The following is a 20,536-nucleotide window of genomic DNA, read 5'->3' on the forward strand; positions in this document are numbered from 1 at the left end:
TCATCACTTGTTCTCTGGGGCAGCAGCATCATGATACAAACCAAAGCTGAAGAATGTCTGACTTAAGAGAGATTATGTCGTGATAATGGAGGCTACATGATACAATTCCTCTTTTATTTATTTCCAAAACAATTTCAAGGTGTGTGGTTTTAGGGTGTAATCCCCTGTCTCCCCAAAGGACAACTTCTACATGCAATCTTCCAAGTAGGTGGCTACTTGTAATGCAACTATGTGGGCAAAGTGCCATGCGGTAAGCCATTAGTGTAATGAGAGCATTTGCAGGGAACACCCACCTATGGTCAAGAGGAAATCTAATTATCAGTGGTGCAAGGCTTTTGGCTGCAAAAGCAGCTGAAGCTGGAGCCCTTTAAAAAGGCCTGCTGTTCTTTTATGGTCCAAATGTTCATTTTGCTCAATTAAGCATTTAGCAAAGCTCAGAAATTTGCAAATTTTAAAAGAATTAATTGATCTGATTATATTCTCTGTTGCCAGTTCTGTGACTGTGAGAGCAACACAACAACTGAAGTTTGAGTACTGGGCTTTATTTATCCTTGAGCAACCCTTTTAAAAAGCTGGATGTGTTCATCTTGGGATGGACAATGGAGCATATAATTAGATTTTAATATATAAAGTGTAATCAAGCATAAAAGGGAAGCAGGATTAGTAGCAAATGAACTATTGATCAGCAGCCAAATTCAGAAGTTGACAAAAAGTGCAGGGTATCCATTCTGATCAATTCTAGGGAACCCACAATAATCAGTTGAAGTTAGAGGGCAGCACCTTTATTATGACCAAATACATTATAGCTAAACTTAACCATACTTTCATGTTTAGAAAAACACTTAATGCAAATAAAGAAACCAAAAGGTGGTATGAAAGAATGTTACATCCAATTTAGCAGGACAATATGCATCTTACAACAGAATGAAGGAACTGTTATGTAGATCAAGCCATAATTGATGCATAAAAATCCCTAGATGCATAAACCACTACAACCCTATGGGGAAACATGACTGTTATCCCTTTGAAGATGTAAATCATATAGAAAGCCATCTGATACTTGTCATCTGCCTCTGTATTCACTTCTAGGCAAGTGTCCACAAAATTATAATCTGAAAGTGAGATTCCATGCATGTCTACTCCAACCATTCTATTCATATTCAGTGGAACTCAGATTCAAATTAATGCGCATATGATCAATTGAATATTTGTCTCTATCAGAAATAAACTCTAGTGTTATCATTCTACATATACAATTCTTAAAAATCAATCGTCAGATTATTAAGGAAGTCAACAGTACAACAAACTGGTTAAACATCAAGGGCTTTATAGCCAGCCAACTCCAAATAAGGGTAAAGTAAAGGTAAAGGATTCCCTGACATTAAGTCTAGTCATGTCCGACTCTGGGGGGTGGTGCTCATCTCCATTTCTAAGCCGAAGAGCCAGCATTATCCATATACATCTCCAAGATTCCACTGGATCCATTACACCTCCAAGGTCATGTGGCTAGCATGCCTGCTTGGAGCACTGTTACCTTCCCACAGAAGCAGTACCTATTGATCACTTACATTTGCATGTTTTCGAACTGCTAGGTTGCCAGAAGCTGGGGCTAACAGCAGAACCTCACCTTGATCCCCAGATTTGAACCGCCAAACTTTCATTCAGCAAATTCAGCAGCTCAGCGGTTTAACCCACTGCGCCACCAGGGGCTCCCTAAAACAAGGGTATAAACCCAATAATGAAAGTTCAATTTGGAAATCCTGTTATGTAAACACAATGTATCACTAATTTGAAAATTCAGTGAACACCTTCCAAGAAAAAGCAAGTAGATTTCATCACATCTCCTTTGCTACATAAATATATTTAGGATGTTAGATTAAAGTCTTGCTGGGGACACCCTGTGCTGGCTTTTAAAGATTTTGTTTAGGAAGAAGTAACGCTGCATTAGCACATACAGGGAATAGTTTCCATTCAATTCTAGCAGACAAATTCAAAAAAAGAAAACAAAAATAATTTGGACTATAACACAGCTTAAAAGAACAAGGCTGACTTCAGCACTGAGACCATTAAGAGCTTATGGCTATGGCAGACCAAGATAGTTTTCTGCCTAAGGTCCAAGAACAAAATATTGTATATTCACTGAAATGATGGCACATACAGCTAGACATTTTGCCCAATCCCCAGACCATCTCTCCTCTCTTCTTGTGGTTCAAACTACAGTAAAAGGAAATGTGGTATCTAAACATGTGATATCCTTTAATGGAAGCCAAAATGTGCTGCCTAAGGTGGATGCCTGACTTATTTTAATGGTAGGGCCAGCACTACAGACAATGCATTTCCTTCAATGCACCTATTTTTGTTTCTTTCTGTTTATTCTACTGGAGACAAAAGTAAAGGCTGCACTTGTAGACTACTCTGAAAGAAAGTAAACACATTTTGACAACACGTCAGACAAAAAGTCAACATCTGTCTCCAATCCCAGACAAAAAGTTTAGAGCATGGATGTTTGTTTGCACAGACACCCACACATTCCCTGTTTGTCGCAACAATTAGATTTATGCTAGTTAAAAAATAAATAGCAAAATAGGACATAAAGAATAGATGTCTCATGTATCTGTACAGTAACAAAATGAGATGCAATCCTAAACATACTTCTGTGGAAGTAAATGCCATAATAAAACATGGAGTTTTCTTCTGGGCAATCTATATATCATACATATACAGATTTGGATTATATATCTTATCTGAAATAGTATAGTTTTGATTCATTTAATATTTCATCTATTGTTGGGTTTTCCTAGGAAAGAGCATAAATGCTTAGGGAGAAATTTAATGTAGCCTCTGAATAACTTTTTCCCCTTCTCCCCATGTTCTCATGGGCATAGTTCATTTATATATAAATGAAGGTATTTATTTTTCATATCAGAAGTGAATTGAGGATAGAGTTATAATGTATTTAAGAACATAAACAAAGTTAAAAACTTGGCATGATACTAAATGTCCTTTGACCAGAAGCTGGCCACATGTAGTTACTCTGCTGTGGCTGGAAAGAGGTCCTCCATTGTGCATGTGACAGAGCTCAGGCTGCATTGTAATAAGTGGCCCGTGATTTGCTCTTCTCCTCACTCACATGTGATGGACTCCACTTTGTAGCCCCATTTCTCAAGATTGACTCTGCATCTTGTGGTGCCAGAGCGCAGTCTGTCTGGGCCTTCCAAGTCGCCCATACTTCTGTGTGCCATGGGGGGAGACTCATCTGATATCAGCCACGGATTGAGTTTCCGGGTTTTAACTTGCCACTTCTGGACTGTCGCTTGCTGAGGTGTTTCTGTGAGTATCTCTGTAGCTCTTAGGAAGCTACTTCTTGATTTAAGTTGTTGGCGTGCTGCCTGATATCCATACAGAGGATGAGCCGGTGATGTCCATGCCTTGGTCCTTTCATTATTGACTGCTACTTCCAGATGGATGTCAGGTGGTGCAATACTGACTAAACAGTATAATTTCTCCAGTGGTGTGGGGCAAAGACATCCTGTGATAATGCGGCATGTGAAGGCGGGTATATCTTTCTTTGTGGTAAAAGAAATTAGAGAGAGATACAGCTGCGTAACTCTCCCAGGCTGTCAATTTCTCCAACCACTTCTGTTCATGTCTGGTTGACTGCCAGCAGAGGAAATCAAAACAAAGAATTGTGGGGAAAGCAAGAGACTGAAGGAAAGAAAGACACAGGAAGGCCTTGGCATTGCATTCGGCATCTCTTTCTAAATACTCCTTTGCTAAGTGTTAATTTCTTTGTTTAAAAAAACATAGCAATGACATCTCACTTTACAAACAGAAGGGATGGACAGTTAATGATGGTCTTTATTTGGTTTGACCCTTAAGCAAGACTTCCTTCCAGGTATTGTTTGGAGCTCATCAGGAAAGGCTGCAAACTTGGAAAGCAACAAAGACCAGTATGAAATACAGTTTTGCTAAAGCAGCAGATGCTAAGAATGGTTTTGCTATAGAATTGCTTGGCTTCACAGTGGCTTGACAAATAAGAAAATAAGAACTGCCTTGCTGGATCAGTCCAAGGGCTTATGGTATCCAGCATTTATTTCATGCAGTAGCCCAACAATGGGGGAGAATCATTTGCAGAATATAAATGCAAATGCAGGATATAAAGGCAGTCATGCCGACCACATGATCTTGGAGGTGTCTATGGACAATGCCGGATCTTTGGCTTAGAAATGGAGATGAGCACAAACCCCCAGAGTTGGATACGACTGGACTTAATGTCAGGGGAAAACCTTTACCTTTACCTAAATGCAGTATCGCTATTTTGTACAATAAAAGTTCTTAACCCAGAACATAATACACTTGATTGGACATAAGAAAAAACAGAGGATCAACATATAATCAGTAGTATTTACTATTGTCAGAAGAAATGATCGTGACTTGCTTTATCATGTTTGTTCTCAATTCTGAGGTGAACCTGAGTCCAGTTTATTCTTTTGCTTGAATTATTCACATTCAAACTTGGCATGGCTGCAGTGCTTACAAAAGGCTTGCACATTATTTATGTATTAACGTTTAAGATTTCATGTAAATAGGACTGGCAGAGAATTGCAATCTTCCATATTAGGCCATCTATGTTAAGTTTTTTTCCAGTTGTTTCACGCATTGCAGATCATCAAGTTTAATCCATGGAAACACAACTGTAGCACAATAATTTTCACTTCTACAGTTCTTGAGAATGACTATACTGTGAGCATAAAGATATCAGTTCTACTAAATAGGAAATACTCATACTCAACTTACAACATCTTAATGAAATCTGAATGGTATCGTCATGATTCACAACCAAACTCTGGGAATAAGGAATTTTATTATCCCTGCAGGGTTACTAAGTACAATACTACAGAAATATTATAGCTGAATAAACCACAGCTTAAGGGTCATTGTTATGGACTAGAAAGGCACTCTGATGCATAGTGGAGCCGGGTACACCATGTTAAAATAAAGGATTAATCATACTAATGCCGTACTTCCACAGCATAGGTTAATGTAATTACAAATCAAACATGGATTAAAACTAACAAGACATTGTGGGGGAGCAATTTTCATATTCTCAAAAGCAGCAGAAATCAACCCCAAATAAATAATAGCTAGTGATGGAGATTTACCTCTGTCCATTCCTTAAGGGCAAGTGTAACCCTCATTTACACTTGCATTTTAAGCGCGACGATTCAAGAGCTCTAGGAGCAGCTTCTCAGGAAGTTCTTTATGATCAGGCAACGGTGCTGGCTTTTTATAATGAATTTCAAAGTAAAAGTATCACTTGTCTTAGGATCTGTCAATATTCAGCAGTGAACTGTGTTTAAAAGGTAATATAAATGCAATGTCTGTGAAAACAGAAACATTAAACTACTTGCCAAATAAAAGAATATATATGTCCTTTGGCAACAAGCGCAGCTGAATCAGATTTTGATAGGATGGAAAAGATACTCACAGTTGATACAGCAGACCCAAATCTTTTTGACCAAGTTAGGCTATAATGCTATGACTGCTGAAGGTTCATATATGGATGTAGATAACCTAACATCACTTTAATGGGGATTTTATTCACACACAATTAACTGCAGTACACTGCAGTAAAAAAGTGAAAGACAATTTGAATGAAGTTCCAGACCCATACAGATATTAAATTACACAATGTGGGCTCTCCCGGATAAGTTCATTCTCTTAGTCACTCTGCCAGTAATAAGAACATAATTACCTTGCAGTAATGTGATTAAATGTTTACTTCTATCCATTCTCAGTCAGTGAGAAATAAGATCCCGTGGTTGTCTACAAGAGTTTAAATACTATTTCTATATCTACACAAATTGTTAATGTTTTATTATAGATACCTCCTGTGCAAAAAGTACCCAGAAAACTAGAGAAGATTTTGGGCATCAACAAGAATTTTATAGAGATAAAAGTAATACATAAAACTACAATTCCCCACTGTTTAACAAGGAATCTCGTTTTCCTAACAATTCCATCAATAAAAACTCAATGTAACAAAAACTAAAAAGAAATCTTTTCCTGGTTTGAAAGTGTTATTTCCTGTTTAATTCTGCGGTAATTACTTTAAAATAGTTGTTATACTCCAGAAACTTCATTTTTGTGGCTGCCACAAACTAGGTTGAATTGGTTGAGACTTGATGAGATATTTACTAAAAAAATTAAGGCACAATGTGCTGTAGGATGTCCCTAAAAATAAAGTTTTTGCAGTTTAATAAACTTTTTTCATGTTTCTATGAGAGAACCAATTAAAGGTAAAGGTAAAGATTTCCTCTTGACATTAAGTAGTCGTGTCCGACTCTGGGGGTGATGCTCATTTCTATTTCTAAGCCGAAGAGCCAGCGTTGTCCGGAGAGGCCTCCAAGGTCATGTGGCTGGCATGATTGCATGGAGCGGCATTACCTTCTCACCAGAGCAGTACCTATTGATATACTCACACTTGCATGTTTTCAAACTGCTATGTGGGCAGAAGCTGGGGCTAACAGCGGTAGCTTACCCCGCTCCCCGGATTCGAACCGCCAACCTTTTGGTCAGCAAGTTCAGCAGCTTAGTGGTTTAACCCGCTGCACCACCGTTGGCTCCAGAACTAATTAGGAAACAACATTTACAGCTCAGGAACAAAAATCATGCTACATACTATCATTAGTTTTTCTTTGTCTCTAGGACCCAGGTTCTTCAGCTTTCTATACATTATCTTTTTCTAAAAATCAATCCTGAAATACTCTAGAAAAGCTATAGACCAGGGTGGGTCAAGGCATATGAGGTTCTTTGGACCTCTAAGTGTGCTACCTAAAGAATTCTAAAACTCTTCAAAATCCACTATTTGAGGATGGGGAGGGGGGTGAGTGTCAAGGAATAGGTATTCCCTGAAAACCATCCCAAAGCCACCAAACTGTTGAAAATGCAATAGTTTGCTTCCCAGTATGCCTGGGAGCTCTCCCGCAAAAGACAAAAATCAGCCAAAATTTTACAAGTGACACTGCATCAGTTTAAATACATCAAAATGTCCTGGTATGGCCCAAAGAGAAGAGTCATGGACCCCATCATTTCTCATTGCTCATCCCTACTTTAGTCATTTAAGTCAATTCAGAAAAATGTGTTTCAAAAATTGTTCCAATTTCAGTGAGACATACTTATGTAAAATTTGCTTCAGAATGCATTTGACCACGTTTCCTGGCAGCACCTGATAAAGGTCAGTTCTTAATGGCTTACAGCATAGTGGTAGAGAATACACTTTGCATGAAAGTATAAAGAGCATAAAGAGAATGTACTCTGCATGGAATTATAAAGAGTCCCAAGATTCATTTGCCAGCATCTTCAGTCGAAAGACTCTAGTACCAAGTGACTGAGATGCTGGAGAGCCACTGCCAGTCAGAGCAGAAGAAAATATTGATCCTGCTTAAATGGATCCAGTGTAAAATAATTTCCAATGTTCCATTCAAAATGTCCTCAGTTCCTTATGTAGGTCTTCAAAATAATACTTAGCTAGAGCAGATGTGAGACATACATTGTTCAGCTGGATGAATTTCTTCTCTCATATAATAACACGGCTCAGTATGATTGGGGGAGAAGGAAATACTTCAGAATTTTCTTCCTGCTTTTGGCAGTGTAACTGCTCTTATTGCAACAGAAGGGGCAAGATGGACAAAGAAACAATTATATTACTTAGAAAACTAAGCACCAAGTGTCTGGTACAAGTTGCCAAAAAAGTTTTTAAGCCCTGTCCCACTTCTACCCAAATACTTCTACAAGCTGTTTTGTCTGACTTTATGCGTCCTCTTAATCTGCTTTCCCTGGCACAGAACCCCTTTTATGTCATCGTACTTTCCCTACTCAAATGCCCTCCTCCAAGCGTGCTATTTGAAATCTATGCTTGACTGGCTACAATATTGACATATCAGCTGTAATCAAACCAGGCCTCAAATATCTGAGCTGTAATATTGTCCTTTGAACCCCGTGGGACTCCATATAAAATATGAACAAGGCAAAGGTGGTCTGTTACAAGCAAAATGGAAGAAACACATACAAAGGATAAAAAAAGAAAAAAGGCACCGCTTGGGTTCCCATTTCCCAGGAGTATAATCTGGTGCTGCTTTTCTTTCTTCTGTACTTAACACTAACATTTTAAAGGTAGTTTCCTTAAAGAACACTTCAATGCAACAATTGGCCATTGAATCTGTTTCCCGTGTATAAAGGCGACAGTAAAAATTTTGCTGGCTTCCTTACAAGCCACATCCACTTTTTAACTAAAATGAGAGATTGTCTGCAATTCCTCTGTGGGAGCCAAATTGTTTTAATAAAAAGAAGCATATTGTTTGACTTAACACACAGTTATATATATTTTTTCAGCCAAATTTAAGAATGCTGAAGTCTATCAAATCACATGTTTCACTCGTTGATAATCACAACTACCTCATGTACACATCATATATTCCAAATTCAAAGACTCTGGCACAAGCCAGAAAAGGTGGTCCCAGTGGTGATCGGCACACTGGGTGCAGTACCTAAAGACCTTGGCCTGCATTTAAAAACAATCAGCGCTGACAAGTTTACCATCTGTCAGCTGCAAAAGGTCACCCTACTTGGATCTGCATGCATTATTTCCTGATCCATCATACAGTCCTAGACACTTGGGAAGTATCTGATGTGTGATCAAATACAAAAGCCAGCACAGTGATCTTATTTGCTGTGTACTGATCTTGTTGTATATCAAATAATAATAATAATAATAATAATAATAATAATAATAATAAATTTATTACCTGCCTCTCCCTGTGGTTTGGGTTGGGATACAACATCATTAAAACAAGAAATAAAACACTATTAAAAGACATACAATGGGATACACAGTTAAAATACAAGTCAAAATCAATTAATAAAATCCAGCTTAGAATTCACAACTTAAAATTGACTAGGTAGGTCTGCCAAAAGAGATAGGTTTTCAATCATGTCCATCACTTTATTAATTAAAGAACCTAGAATACATTTTGTTTAAAGTGAACAGCTCTATTGGGATTGTGACAAAGGTTTCTTGGTGTTTCTACAGCTATAAGCCAATAAGAGACAGAGATTGTTATCTGATATAAACTACAGATGCTTGGATTTAAAGTATGCACCTGGAGAAGAAAGGTGTACCTCACTTTTAATGTACTTCCAAACACAAGAGGATTTCCTTTTGAATGGTGGCTAATGGTAGTAAATCCACTCAATGCTTAGACTGAAGTTTAAAGGAGCTGTCCAGCGTGCTGAACACCACCCCAACAATGGAGGCAGCACACTGGATAGCTTCTTGAAATTTTGAACCAATGCTCAAAGCAAAATAATGACCACATTGAACCACTGACCTTGCTGCAGTATGTGTTATATTATCATAGAATTGTAGAAATGGCAAAATGTCATAATCTAATCCAATCTCCTGACATACTACTCATGAAAGATACCCATCAAATCTTTCTTCAAAGGTCTCCAAAGAAGGAAAGTCTGCCGTTCTTCAAGGCACTGCTTAATTTGTTTCACCTGATTTTATTTGCAAACATGTTCAGATGCTAAGGACATCACATCTTCCTGCCCTATCTGGATGCAGGCATTTGAGAAGCCAGCGAGCAAAGCAAAACATTTGATCCAAATGAGATAGCAAAGGGCAAGACAAGAACAATCACAGAAAGAGCTAGATAAGAAGAATTGGCAGGTTACAGTAAAAAGAAAGGCTGGAAATGGTGTGATGAAAGTAATCGGAAGCAGGGGCTAAGAGCACAGGGTGACCTTGCATTTGATCAAGTAGGTGATCAACAAATAGTATACATAGTTCAGAATGACTAGCATCCAGGCACAAAGTGAGCAGAGAGGATCACAGCTCATCAGAAAGCATACAAAGGCGATAAGTCTGTTGTACATGTTTAACTTGTGGCATGTGGCAACAGCAAGAAATATCATTCATTAATCCTAAAGTGCTCAGCTCAAGAGCAAAGAATCAATTTTGCCTTATAAAGTCTAAAGAGGATGTATGAGCACCAAGTGGATAAGACCTACGTTCTTAATATATTAACTCAGAATAGACTTATGAGCAAGAATGAGTCATGCATCTTTAAAACATAGCTGGGAAGTTCCTCAACACACATCCTGCTATTCCCTTTTTCCACTTCACATTCTTTGAAAACTGAATCTGGAAACAAAAAAATAACAGAACATAAGGGGGAAAAAACCTTTTTTTAAAAAAATATATCTTTATTGATTTTTACTGCAAGATTAAAATAGGATATGGGAAGAAAAAGGAGAGAGAGAAAGGAAAAGCAATCATTTGAGAAGTTCCATCAGGATTTCAATTATTTCCATCCTAACATCAACCTGAGTCTGGAACTATCTACACAACCAATTCATTTTCTTGACACCAATGAGCAACTGCACATTAGACTTCCAAGCACCACACTCTACCAAAGACCCACTGATCAATACACATTCTTACATGCCCACAATTTCTACATTGAACACAGAAACAAATCTATTGTTTCTTGACAAACCCTCCAACACAACTGCATCTGTTCAAACCCACAAAACAGAGACTTTTGGATTTACAGCTGGCACTTCGTACCCACCTAATGAGGTGAAGAAAAAAAATCAACAATGTAAGATGAATACCCAGAAAACACGTACTACAAGACAGACTAAAACACAAAATGATAGCAGACCTTTACTTTTCTCTTACAGTCCCCAACAGGGACCACCCAAACACATCAAATAACTACAGCCAGTTCTGGAGAATAAGAAAGCAATTGGTTTCATGTTCTTTAAATGTCTATTAAAATTAACATACACTAAAAGTAGAAGGATGGAATATATGGTTTGGCATGATACAATATACAATATTGTATATTGTGTGTTGAGGCCTTAGCCTTTGTAAGCCACACCGAGTCCTTCGGGAGATGCTAGCGGGGTACAAATAAAGTTTAATAATAATAATAATAATAATAATAATAATAAGGAAAATTGTTGCAAGATAACTTTCCTGAAATCTAATACATTGGGGGATGTGGCTAGAATACGAAGGGATGAGAGCCTTACAACTTCTCCAAAAATATGGTGGGACAATCTTAACCTTTCTGAACAAATGTACAGGTTCATCATAAAGACATTTTCCTTGTAACAGCTGACCTGAATTTGTAGGAAGGAGATGACCAGATGCAGTTCCTATTGGCATGAAAATGCATTTCAATATAATATTTAGTTTTAAGTAAGGTTGCCACATTCACTGGGTAATGCTTTTGTCACCATAGGTGTGATCAATTAGATTTGTATATGTTTGCTACAGTGCCTTTTGCTAATGGACCATCTGCAGTGGAAAGCTTTTCAAATGAGGTTATTGGGTGTGGGCTTTTTCCCCATAATGTTGAGTTGTAATGTAAAGGTGATGATTTGATGTAATTGGAATCAAGTGGGGTTGGCAGGGTGTAGGGAAGTTTTTAGAACCTTAATAGGTTTAGGTTTTCTATGTAGAAAATAGAATTGGATCTGATAGATCCCACAATCCTTCCATTTTTTAAAGTATGTAAATTTGTCCAACATCTGAAAAGGAGGGTGTAGGGGGAAGAACGTGTTTCACTTTTTTGCCAGATAGATAATGAGGTATGAGAACAGGTTAGTATATTTTTTCAATACATGTCTGGTATTTTGTGAGGAGAGGGTGAGTTTAAGCAGTAATTGTGTTCTTGTGTTTGGGACCCGCCTACCTTTGTGACCGCATCTCTCTCCATGAACCAACCCAGTCCCTTCGATCTTTGGGAGAGGCCCTCCTTTCACTCCTGCCAGTCTCACAAGCTCGTCTTGTGGACACAAGGAAAAGAGCCTTCTCCTCTGTGGCCCCCCGACTCTGGAACTCATTACCTGGAGAGATCAGGAAAGCCCCTATTCTAGAAACCTTTAAAAAGAACCTTAAAACCTGGCTCTTCCGCTGCGCCTTTGGTGAGTAGGTACACAATATGACATTACTGCTCCCCTCAACGCTTCTGCCACTGGAGAACACCCCCCCCCCTTGAGGGAAAGCTTGGTTCCACAACCCTGTTTTTATGAGCTCCCTCTTGCAAATAACTTGCTCCTCTTCTTATCTCACCCGAGTTTTTTTTAACATTTTATCTTTCACATGTGGACCACCCATTATCACTGTGATTGTGTTTATTGTAATGCTATATTGCTAATGTATTTATATGTTTTTATGTAATTATGATGTTTTGCTTGTTGCTTATGTTTTTGGTTTTATTTTGCTGTAATGTTGTTTGGGCTTGGCCTCATAATAATAATAATGTAAGCCGCCCAGAGTCCCTGTTGGGGGGATGGTGGCGGGGTATAAATAAAGATTATTATTATTATTATTATTATTATTATTATTATTATTTCAGATGTGACCCACCATAATAAAACTAATAATAATAAAACTAAAAGCTTGTTTTCCTGAAAAATAAAATTCTGAAGAGTAGAAACTAGAAGTCAACTTTTGAACCTCAGTAGACCTTGGAAGCTTAGAGGCAATAAAAATACTACAAATAAATAAATAGCTGAGACAGGCCTACTCAATGTTTCTTGTTCCTGTGACTATTAGGCCAATTTTACTATATCACATGCTCCCAGAACTGTACACCAATCAATTAATTGGGTGGAAAATTTGAATCTTGAAAACAGAAACTGTAGCCACTTCTGAAGCTCACTTGCTGCCTGAGAGTTAATAGCATTGAAGCATTAGAGAGCAGGGATGAAATCAGGCATGTCACCAGATCACAGTTTCATTAAGGAACTCTCCCTATTTCTTGTTAAAATAATGGTGCAATCCCGGTTTTTGTCTTGGTTTTCTTTCTGGTAATATTCATAACTCATACCCAAAAACTTATTTTTCACTGTATTGTAATGCAGATGTACACCATTTATTTTTACTGTAGTGTAGAAAAAGTGGATAACATAAAACTAGAATCCTGGATCATCCTCCAAAGCTGAATGTGAAAGAGTCAGATACAATAACACATAAATATTCAGCATGAAATTTGCACTTTGGAAATGGGGTGGGGGAGGGGTCTCCACTTCAGATATCTATATACAAGAGCTGGAGAAATTCCTGGAGACTGGAGTTAAGTGTGATGATTAATCATAGTGATTACACACAGTCCTTCTAGTATCAGAATCAAAATACGTCTGAATATCTATTGCTGAAAAAGCTAAAGTGGGAGGGTGCTGGTGCATTTATGTCCTCCTTGCAGATCTCCCAAGGACAAGTAGTTGGCCACTGCTGACTATTGGACCAGTTGGGATTTTGATCTGATCAATTACAGCCTTTCTTATGTCCTTTAAACAGCAAAACTAAGACCACTGTGCAGCGTCTTTCAATGCATTGTCCTCTATTCAGTGTTTTGAATACACAAACAATGTGCAATCAAAACATTTTCATACGTAAGTTAAAATCGATACTAACAGAGCATAGTTCAGTTTTACAGCAATGAGCCTTGAGCTCATTGGCTCCCTCTTTCTTCAAATCCTGTTTTGTGACAATTTGCCATTACTTGGGCACAAAAAAGTTATGGTTTGTGTGTGAAATGAAAAAACACATTTCAGCTGCAGTTACCAGTTTGGGGTTTGTACAAAACATAACTGGCTCAATTCTAAGGCTCTATCTATCTATCTATCTATCTATCTCACAGTTTGCTTCTCAACTGGAAGTCAGTTGAGATGAAACAGGAGAAGTGAGCATATGAATGACTATCTTTTGTGAACATAATGCAAAACGATTACATTGAAACCATCACACAATATTTGTGAGTGATCATTGCTTAAAGCACTGGACACGCACTTTCAGAATGCTGGTTTCTTACCCCATGTGTGTGAAGCCCCCAGTGACACAATGGGTTACACCCTTGTGCCGGTCAGTGGTTCGAATCTGGGGAGAGCGGGTTGAACTCCCTCTGTCAGCTCCAGCTCCCCTTGTGGGGACATGAGAGAAGCCTCCCACAAAGATGGTAAAAACATCAAAATATCCGGGCATCCCCTGGGCAACATCCTTGTAGACAGCCAATTCTCTCACACCAGAAGCGACTTGCAGTTTCTCAAGTTGCTCCTCACACTCACACACACAAAACCCCACATGTGGGCACTCTATCTAGATTGTACAATCAACCTGGGTGGCACATCCCTATTAATTTGTCAGAGGAGCAACAGTTAAACTCCCACAACAGGAAGAATGCCGACTTTCCAGATAACTTCCTGTTATCATTCCTTCTCTGCTACTCTCTCCAAATGGAAATACTTTTAGATGTACCTTGAGGGAAGAGGAACAGGGAACAGCGTTCTGAGAAGACAGTGTATCACAATAAAAGGCAAGTAGGGTATCTCTTTCTCCCCAGCCTAAAATTATATTTCTGCTTAAGGGTCTGCATTGGCTAACATTTAATTGAGAATGAACTGAAGAGTCTGAAGGATTCTAGGACTAAAAACATCACTAGACTAGACTAAAACATGCAAGAGAAAGGTTTTGCACAGGAACAAATGTAATACTATGTCTGCTATTCTGCAAAACAACATGAAATTAATTTCTACCGCAACCCATCTAATTTGCTTCCAAACAAATGAATGTATCATGGACAGTAAATTTCCAGGATGGGAAATTGATTCTGTGGTATTTGTGCAGTAAGATATAAAAAAGCTTAACTTTTATTTTAAAAATACTAACAATATATTTCTCTTTTGCTTTAAACTATGGGCATACCACTGAAATTTCCATTTGGAAAGCACATAAGATCTGTCAGCAGAATGATAATTCAATATATCGTATTTATATTCCATTTGTTAACTTCTAATCTTCCACAGAACATTCAGGGTTTAAACTGGCACTCCTTTCGCTCACAGGAATGTAGAGTTAAACACTTTCTAGACAATATCTTTCAGGAACATTTCATTTAAATCTAACTAGTAATCACATTCACTTGCAAAAAAAATCAAACCACCAAATTGAAAGAACATTCCTTTTCCTTCAACCTCAGCATAGTTTTCATCCAATCTGTGGGTTTTGTATTAGTAGTTACTAATATCAAGTATACTCTCTCTTTCTCTCTCTTTCCCATACAGATACATACTATGGGTTTTAAGAAATTATATATCTTTTTGACACCAGAAAGATTAGGAAAAATGCAGGAAAGTATCCAGCAGACTAGATGACATGATACCCATTAGAACCCTTTCGAAGAAAAGATGAGAAATACGTGCCCACAGTTTCATCTCAAAAGGGATTAGCAAGGACAAGGAAAGGATTCACGAGACTTACCTACTCGGAAGTTGGGGGCTGTCAAGGTGTCAGCGGCATGACCATTTTCACTAATCAGGGTGGTGGTGTTTCCTTTCTCGCAGCTGTTCTGGCAGGTGCCTTTTTTACAAGTCACTTTACAGATGCTGGGTGTAAAGACCACCTTGATGCGTCCCGTGTGATTTCCCACTGGGAGCAGAGGCAAAGAGAAAAAGAAAAACAAACAGATAACTTTGGCAGCCATTGGTTTTCTTCAAATGATTTGCACACACAAAAAGAGAGAGATTTTTTAAAAAGCAACAAGTTCTAAGTGGAGGAGGGCAGCTTTCAGTGCTCTCTCCTCGATATCCAGTGGTGTCTCTGAAACAGGAGTAGGAAGCTTAGCAAACAGGACTCCGGGATCCACTCCAAAACCACATTTAAAGTCAAGTCACTGGAGTGGGATTAGTAATCACAATGCTGCACTTTATTCACAGTCAAAGAGCAATACCAAGGGCATGACAGCTTAAATAGCCAACCCTGACAGGCAGATGTAATGTAAAGCGACTGGCTATTCACCTAGGGGTGAATAAACGCTTGCGTCTCTCCCCCCTGCATACTTTCCCTGTTTCTACACTTATTAAGTCACTATTTGTAGCCCAACCCCTGGAAATGTTTTAGGCATGCCGCATGTCTGAAAACATCTGTCTCAAATCTCCTGGCACCCCAGCCTGAAGTGAACAAATCCTGTGACGCAGCTGCGACCCTTTATTCCCCCCTCCCCAACCATTCTTGGAACGGTTACTCCATGTGGCTTTACATATTATACGTTTTACTATCCCACTGACTACCAGCACTTAAAGCAATGTTTTAATTGTGAAGGCTGCCAATGGGAAGCTATAGGATAAAAATGTGGAAGCAAAATTTGTCCAGAAAAAGAGAGAGAAAAGGAATGGGAGTTTAGGGCAAGTGTATTTCAAACACACCCCTTAAGTGTTTCAATGTGATTTCCTCATCTGTCCATATAATCATTCGTACCCCAGCTTTTTCCACAAAAAGAGGTTAAATAAAGCACCTAATAACATCACCACACAGAAACAGCTACAGTGGCATCAAATAAAATACCATAAGGCACGAGTATAAAAAAGTACCTAACAAAATGCAATAGTAATCTTGTTGCTGCCACTTCATTTCAATCCATAGGAGCCCCCGGTTGTGCAATGGGTTAAACCCTTGTGTTGGCAGGACTGAAGACCGACAGGTCAGAAGTTCAAATATGGGGAGAGCACAGATGAGCTCCCTCTGTCAGCTCCAACTCCCCATGCAGGGACATGAGAGAAGCCTTCCACAAGGATAGTAAAACATCAAAACATCTGGGTGTCCCCTGGGCAACGTCCTTGCTGATGGCCAATTCTCACACCAGAAGTGACTCGCAGTTTCTCAAGTCACTCCTGACATGAAAAAAAAAGTTCAACCCATTGCTAAGCCAGTTAATAAACACAAAATGCATCACTATATCAAAAAGTACTAGTAATCAAAAAATATATACCACTCAGTAAATGTATTAAACCATATGTACGTGTTTGTTAAAAGACAAAATACCGATCTGGATCCAGAAGACGCTGAGAAGAAAAATTAGGGATGATGTATAAATAAAATAATAATAAGAATACAAAAGGCCACTATACCTAACACCTACTTGAGTCAAACCTGCCCTCAGGCAACAGGATAATACAAAGGGAGAAGAGGAGCAGATCTGCCTTACTCTCATGCCAAACATTTCTTTCTTAGAAGGCAGAGAGACAAATAAATCCCTAATTTTCCAATAGAAAAAACATGTGTTTGAATAATCAACTGACTTTCACTGTTTTTCCTTTTTTTCAAGTGCATTCTCTTACAAAGGCTTCAAACAAATATATAGAAGAAATCAATCCCTTTCCCTGCAATAATAATAGTAATAATAACAATAATAACAATAATATTTATTTATACCCCGCCACCATCTCCCCAAAGGGGACTCGGGATGGTTTACATGAGGCCAAGCCCAGTAATGCATTACAACAGAATAAAACCAAAAACACAGAGCAAACATCGCAATAAAATAAATAAAACATAAGAACACAATAAAACAGTGCAAAAATACAGTGAGAGATAAATCACAATCACAATGAGTGAGCCACATGTACAAGATAAATGATTTAAAAAAACTCAGGATGAGATAAGAAATGAAACGGAAATATTTGTGAGGGAGAAGCTCATTGGAAACAGAGTACTGGAGACAGGCCTTCAAACAGGCAGGGGGAAGTACAGTATGGGGACAAACATTTTGGGGGAGCAAACAAAGGAGATGTAAGGTCAATCATTTTAATGCAAGCTCCTAATTAACGGCAATACATTATAGCAGTTGTGCCACCCCGAGTGTCCAAAGCTACATTCTTCACGACAGTCATTCTCATTCCTGATCCTGTCACATCTATGAAGAACTCCTGGTTGGTTGGTTCACCAGAGAATATAATTGCCTAAAGAGAAAATATAGATAATGCTTGGCAAAACTGAGAATGCTTCCTAACAACGGAATATTAGGATCTTATACTATTTTGTTATTAGTAAGAGTGAATGGAAGAAACAAGCTTCCAGCTTACCCTTTCTTTGAACGAACTTTGGTAAGCTAATATTACAATTTTGAACATCCTCTTCCCCCAAATGCAATTAGGTACATTTGCACATGGCTTGCCTGAGGGAACTTATTGCGCTTATGCAACCTCATATGAACAGAGGACATATGACACTCTTCTACATGGCTGCCGATGGAACCAATACAAGTTCCACAGTCTGCACAGCTGGTTTACTACTTAAGGCTTGGCAGGTTCCTTTTGAAGGATACTTTCCACACTTTTAATTTTATGTTATAGCAGCTGCCATATGTATGGCCCCTTAAGGCAAAACAGAAAGTAATAATTTACCTAGCTCTGATCACTCCTTTCATCAGTCTCTGTGCTCCAGCAATTCAAAAGGAGGAAACATCTGATGACTTAATGGCACACAGCAGTACCTCCATAATCTTTATAGAACACAGTGCTGCCTGCATTTCACTGACAGAAGCAGATTGGACAAAAGTACAATTTTTCTTCCAAGTGCAAGGAAACACTGGGAAGGGTCACAAAGAAGTTCAAGTCTTCCCTAGCATTATCTGCTCATCCCTAGGGAAGCTATCCTCATATTTTGAGAACCTTTGCTCTGAAGCATACTTCAAGGAAACATCCAAGATGTGATAAAAAATATTATATTTCACTCATTGTTCTGAGTTTGCCATTTACCCCACTCTTAAATTCCAAGTTTTTTATTTTCTCATGGCAAGCTACTTCTAGGAATTAGTTCTACACCTTCCCTGACAAACAAGCACAAAACGTCTTGTGTGTTGGTACAGTGGTCAGATTTCAAACATCTAAAGCAGATCTGAAAAAAAGATACAGCATTTTAATATTTTATTTGGAAATGGCTTGATAGAAAAAATAAATCGTTTCCTAGAAAAACCGTAACAATTTCTACCCTTTATTTTAACATGCCTTTTGCAACTTTTTCTTTCTTTTAGGAAGTGATCTAATTAAAACAACATGCTTGGTTGAGTAACCACTATCAGGCTGACCAGGCTGGCAATAATCCTGTACTAGGATTTCAATTGCAATTCAGCAGTGCCACAGCATGGCTTAAACTGAGCTCTGCCAGCACATATGAGATCGAATAATAAATTAGTTTTGAATTCTTGAGCCATGACAAAAAGATGTCAACCAATTCTTTACCTAAATTCCGTATGATGACAGGCTTTTTAAAGGCTCTTACTTCTGGGAATGAACCTTAAGAAATCAACACAGCAGACATAGAGAACAGCCTGCAGAACCAAATCTAGCCCTTTCAACCAGCAGTGCAAAATCTTCCTGCTTTGTGTTGAGCAATCTCCCCTCTGAGAAGACCTTTGGAAGCATGAGTTAACCATGACCCCTAGAGCCTGGAATTAACTAATTAAGTAATTAATTATTTCTCCCCCACCCCCACTGCCAGTAATTCTACCAAACTTCCTAGATCCCCAATTAGTGATGATATTAATATATGCTTTAGTGAATAAGATCATTGCTATAATAGGTGTCACTTCTACTGTCACATTCAGGGGAACAAAAAAATGTGTCAGAAAAGAAAATATTAAAATTGCAGGAAATCTCATGTTTCTACTACCAGGCAGGCTAATCTGTGAGACTTCTTTGGGTACACATCAGGGAGGATGGAGAAGGGGAGAGAAAGAACTTTCTGGAGCCCATGCCAGCAGAACATGAAAGAACAGATAATCTTGGACAAGGGGAAAAGGTAGGATATAAGGAAAATATAATTATTTAGGCCCTTACACTACAGTATGTCAGACTTTTTACACCTCAAAGAGAGGTATTACACACAGCCTGCTTAGAAGGAAAATGTTTTAAATGTGTCAAGTGTAGGGAAAATGTGACTATCTTCAGCAACATAACCTCCTCTATTGATTATATTCTGGACTGCTGTCTACTGCACACTATGGAGGGATTGTTTTAGTGTACAGAGTACTAGGAAACACTTGGATAATTAAATAAGAAGTTTTCCTCAAACCCCTCCCTTCTTCTCTTTTGGCTTCCTCCCCCCCCCCCCCAACTTCTGATTTTTTTTGCCACGTATCTGTGCCCATGGAGAAAAAAATATCATGCGAAGTAAGCATTAGTGTGATGCCACATGACTGCCTCAGCAAGCTACCATTTCATGGTATGTCAGGTTTGTGGGGACCTAAGTCAAGAACAGTGGATAAGAATTGGCAACTGAGACATAATTCTATAGAATGAATACCCAAACCCATCTGCCATTCATTTGCAGAATGTATTTACCATTCAAGTTGATGCACATGCACATGCCCCTTTGATGGATTGTCACCTTGTTGTGGTGAGGGGGCCTGCGTGTTCCAATGAACCTGCAGGCGTAACCACCGGAGTCATGCACTCCCGGGGGGGGGGGGGGGGGCGCGGGGCAGAGGAGAGATTCCAAACTGAGCACAATCCGAAGACCTCAACGGCGAATCAGGCAGAAGATAACATGGTACATGTTACAAAGGCTGTGAAGAAGGAAGAAGGTTGCAACAGATTGAGAAGCCACCATCGTTGTGTCAACCACACTACTGGTTGGGACCCTCACTCTGTGAAGACTGTGTGTTGATGGGCTGTGCACTGA

The 20,536-nt window shown here is 38.7% G+C and overlaps 1 protein-coding gene across 5 annotated transcripts in view; it reads right to left on the minus strand.

The window, feature by feature from the left end:
• The window catches only part of LTBP1 (latent transforming growth factor beta binding protein 1), a 207,327-nt gene that overhangs the window by 123,918 nt on the left and 62,873 nt on the right, over positions 1 to 20,536 (minus strand). For all 5 annotated transcript variants that reach the window (XM_067464429.1, XM_060754008.2, XM_067464424.1 and 2 more), the window contains exon 5: positions 15,338 to 15,505. In XM_067464429.1, the coding sequence (XP_067320530.1) occupies positions 15,338 to 15,505 (168 nt within the window). The remainder of the gene's footprint in view (positions 1 to 15,337; positions 15,506 to 20,536) is intronic.

Source organism: Anolis sagrei, chromosome 1, assembly GCF_037176765.1.
Source record: "Anolis sagrei isolate rAnoSag1 chromosome 1, rAnoSag1.mat, whole genome shotgun sequence".
In the NCBI taxonomy this organism is placed as follows: Eukaryota; Metazoa; Chordata; class Lepidosauria; order Squamata; family Dactyloidae; genus Anolis; species Anolis sagrei.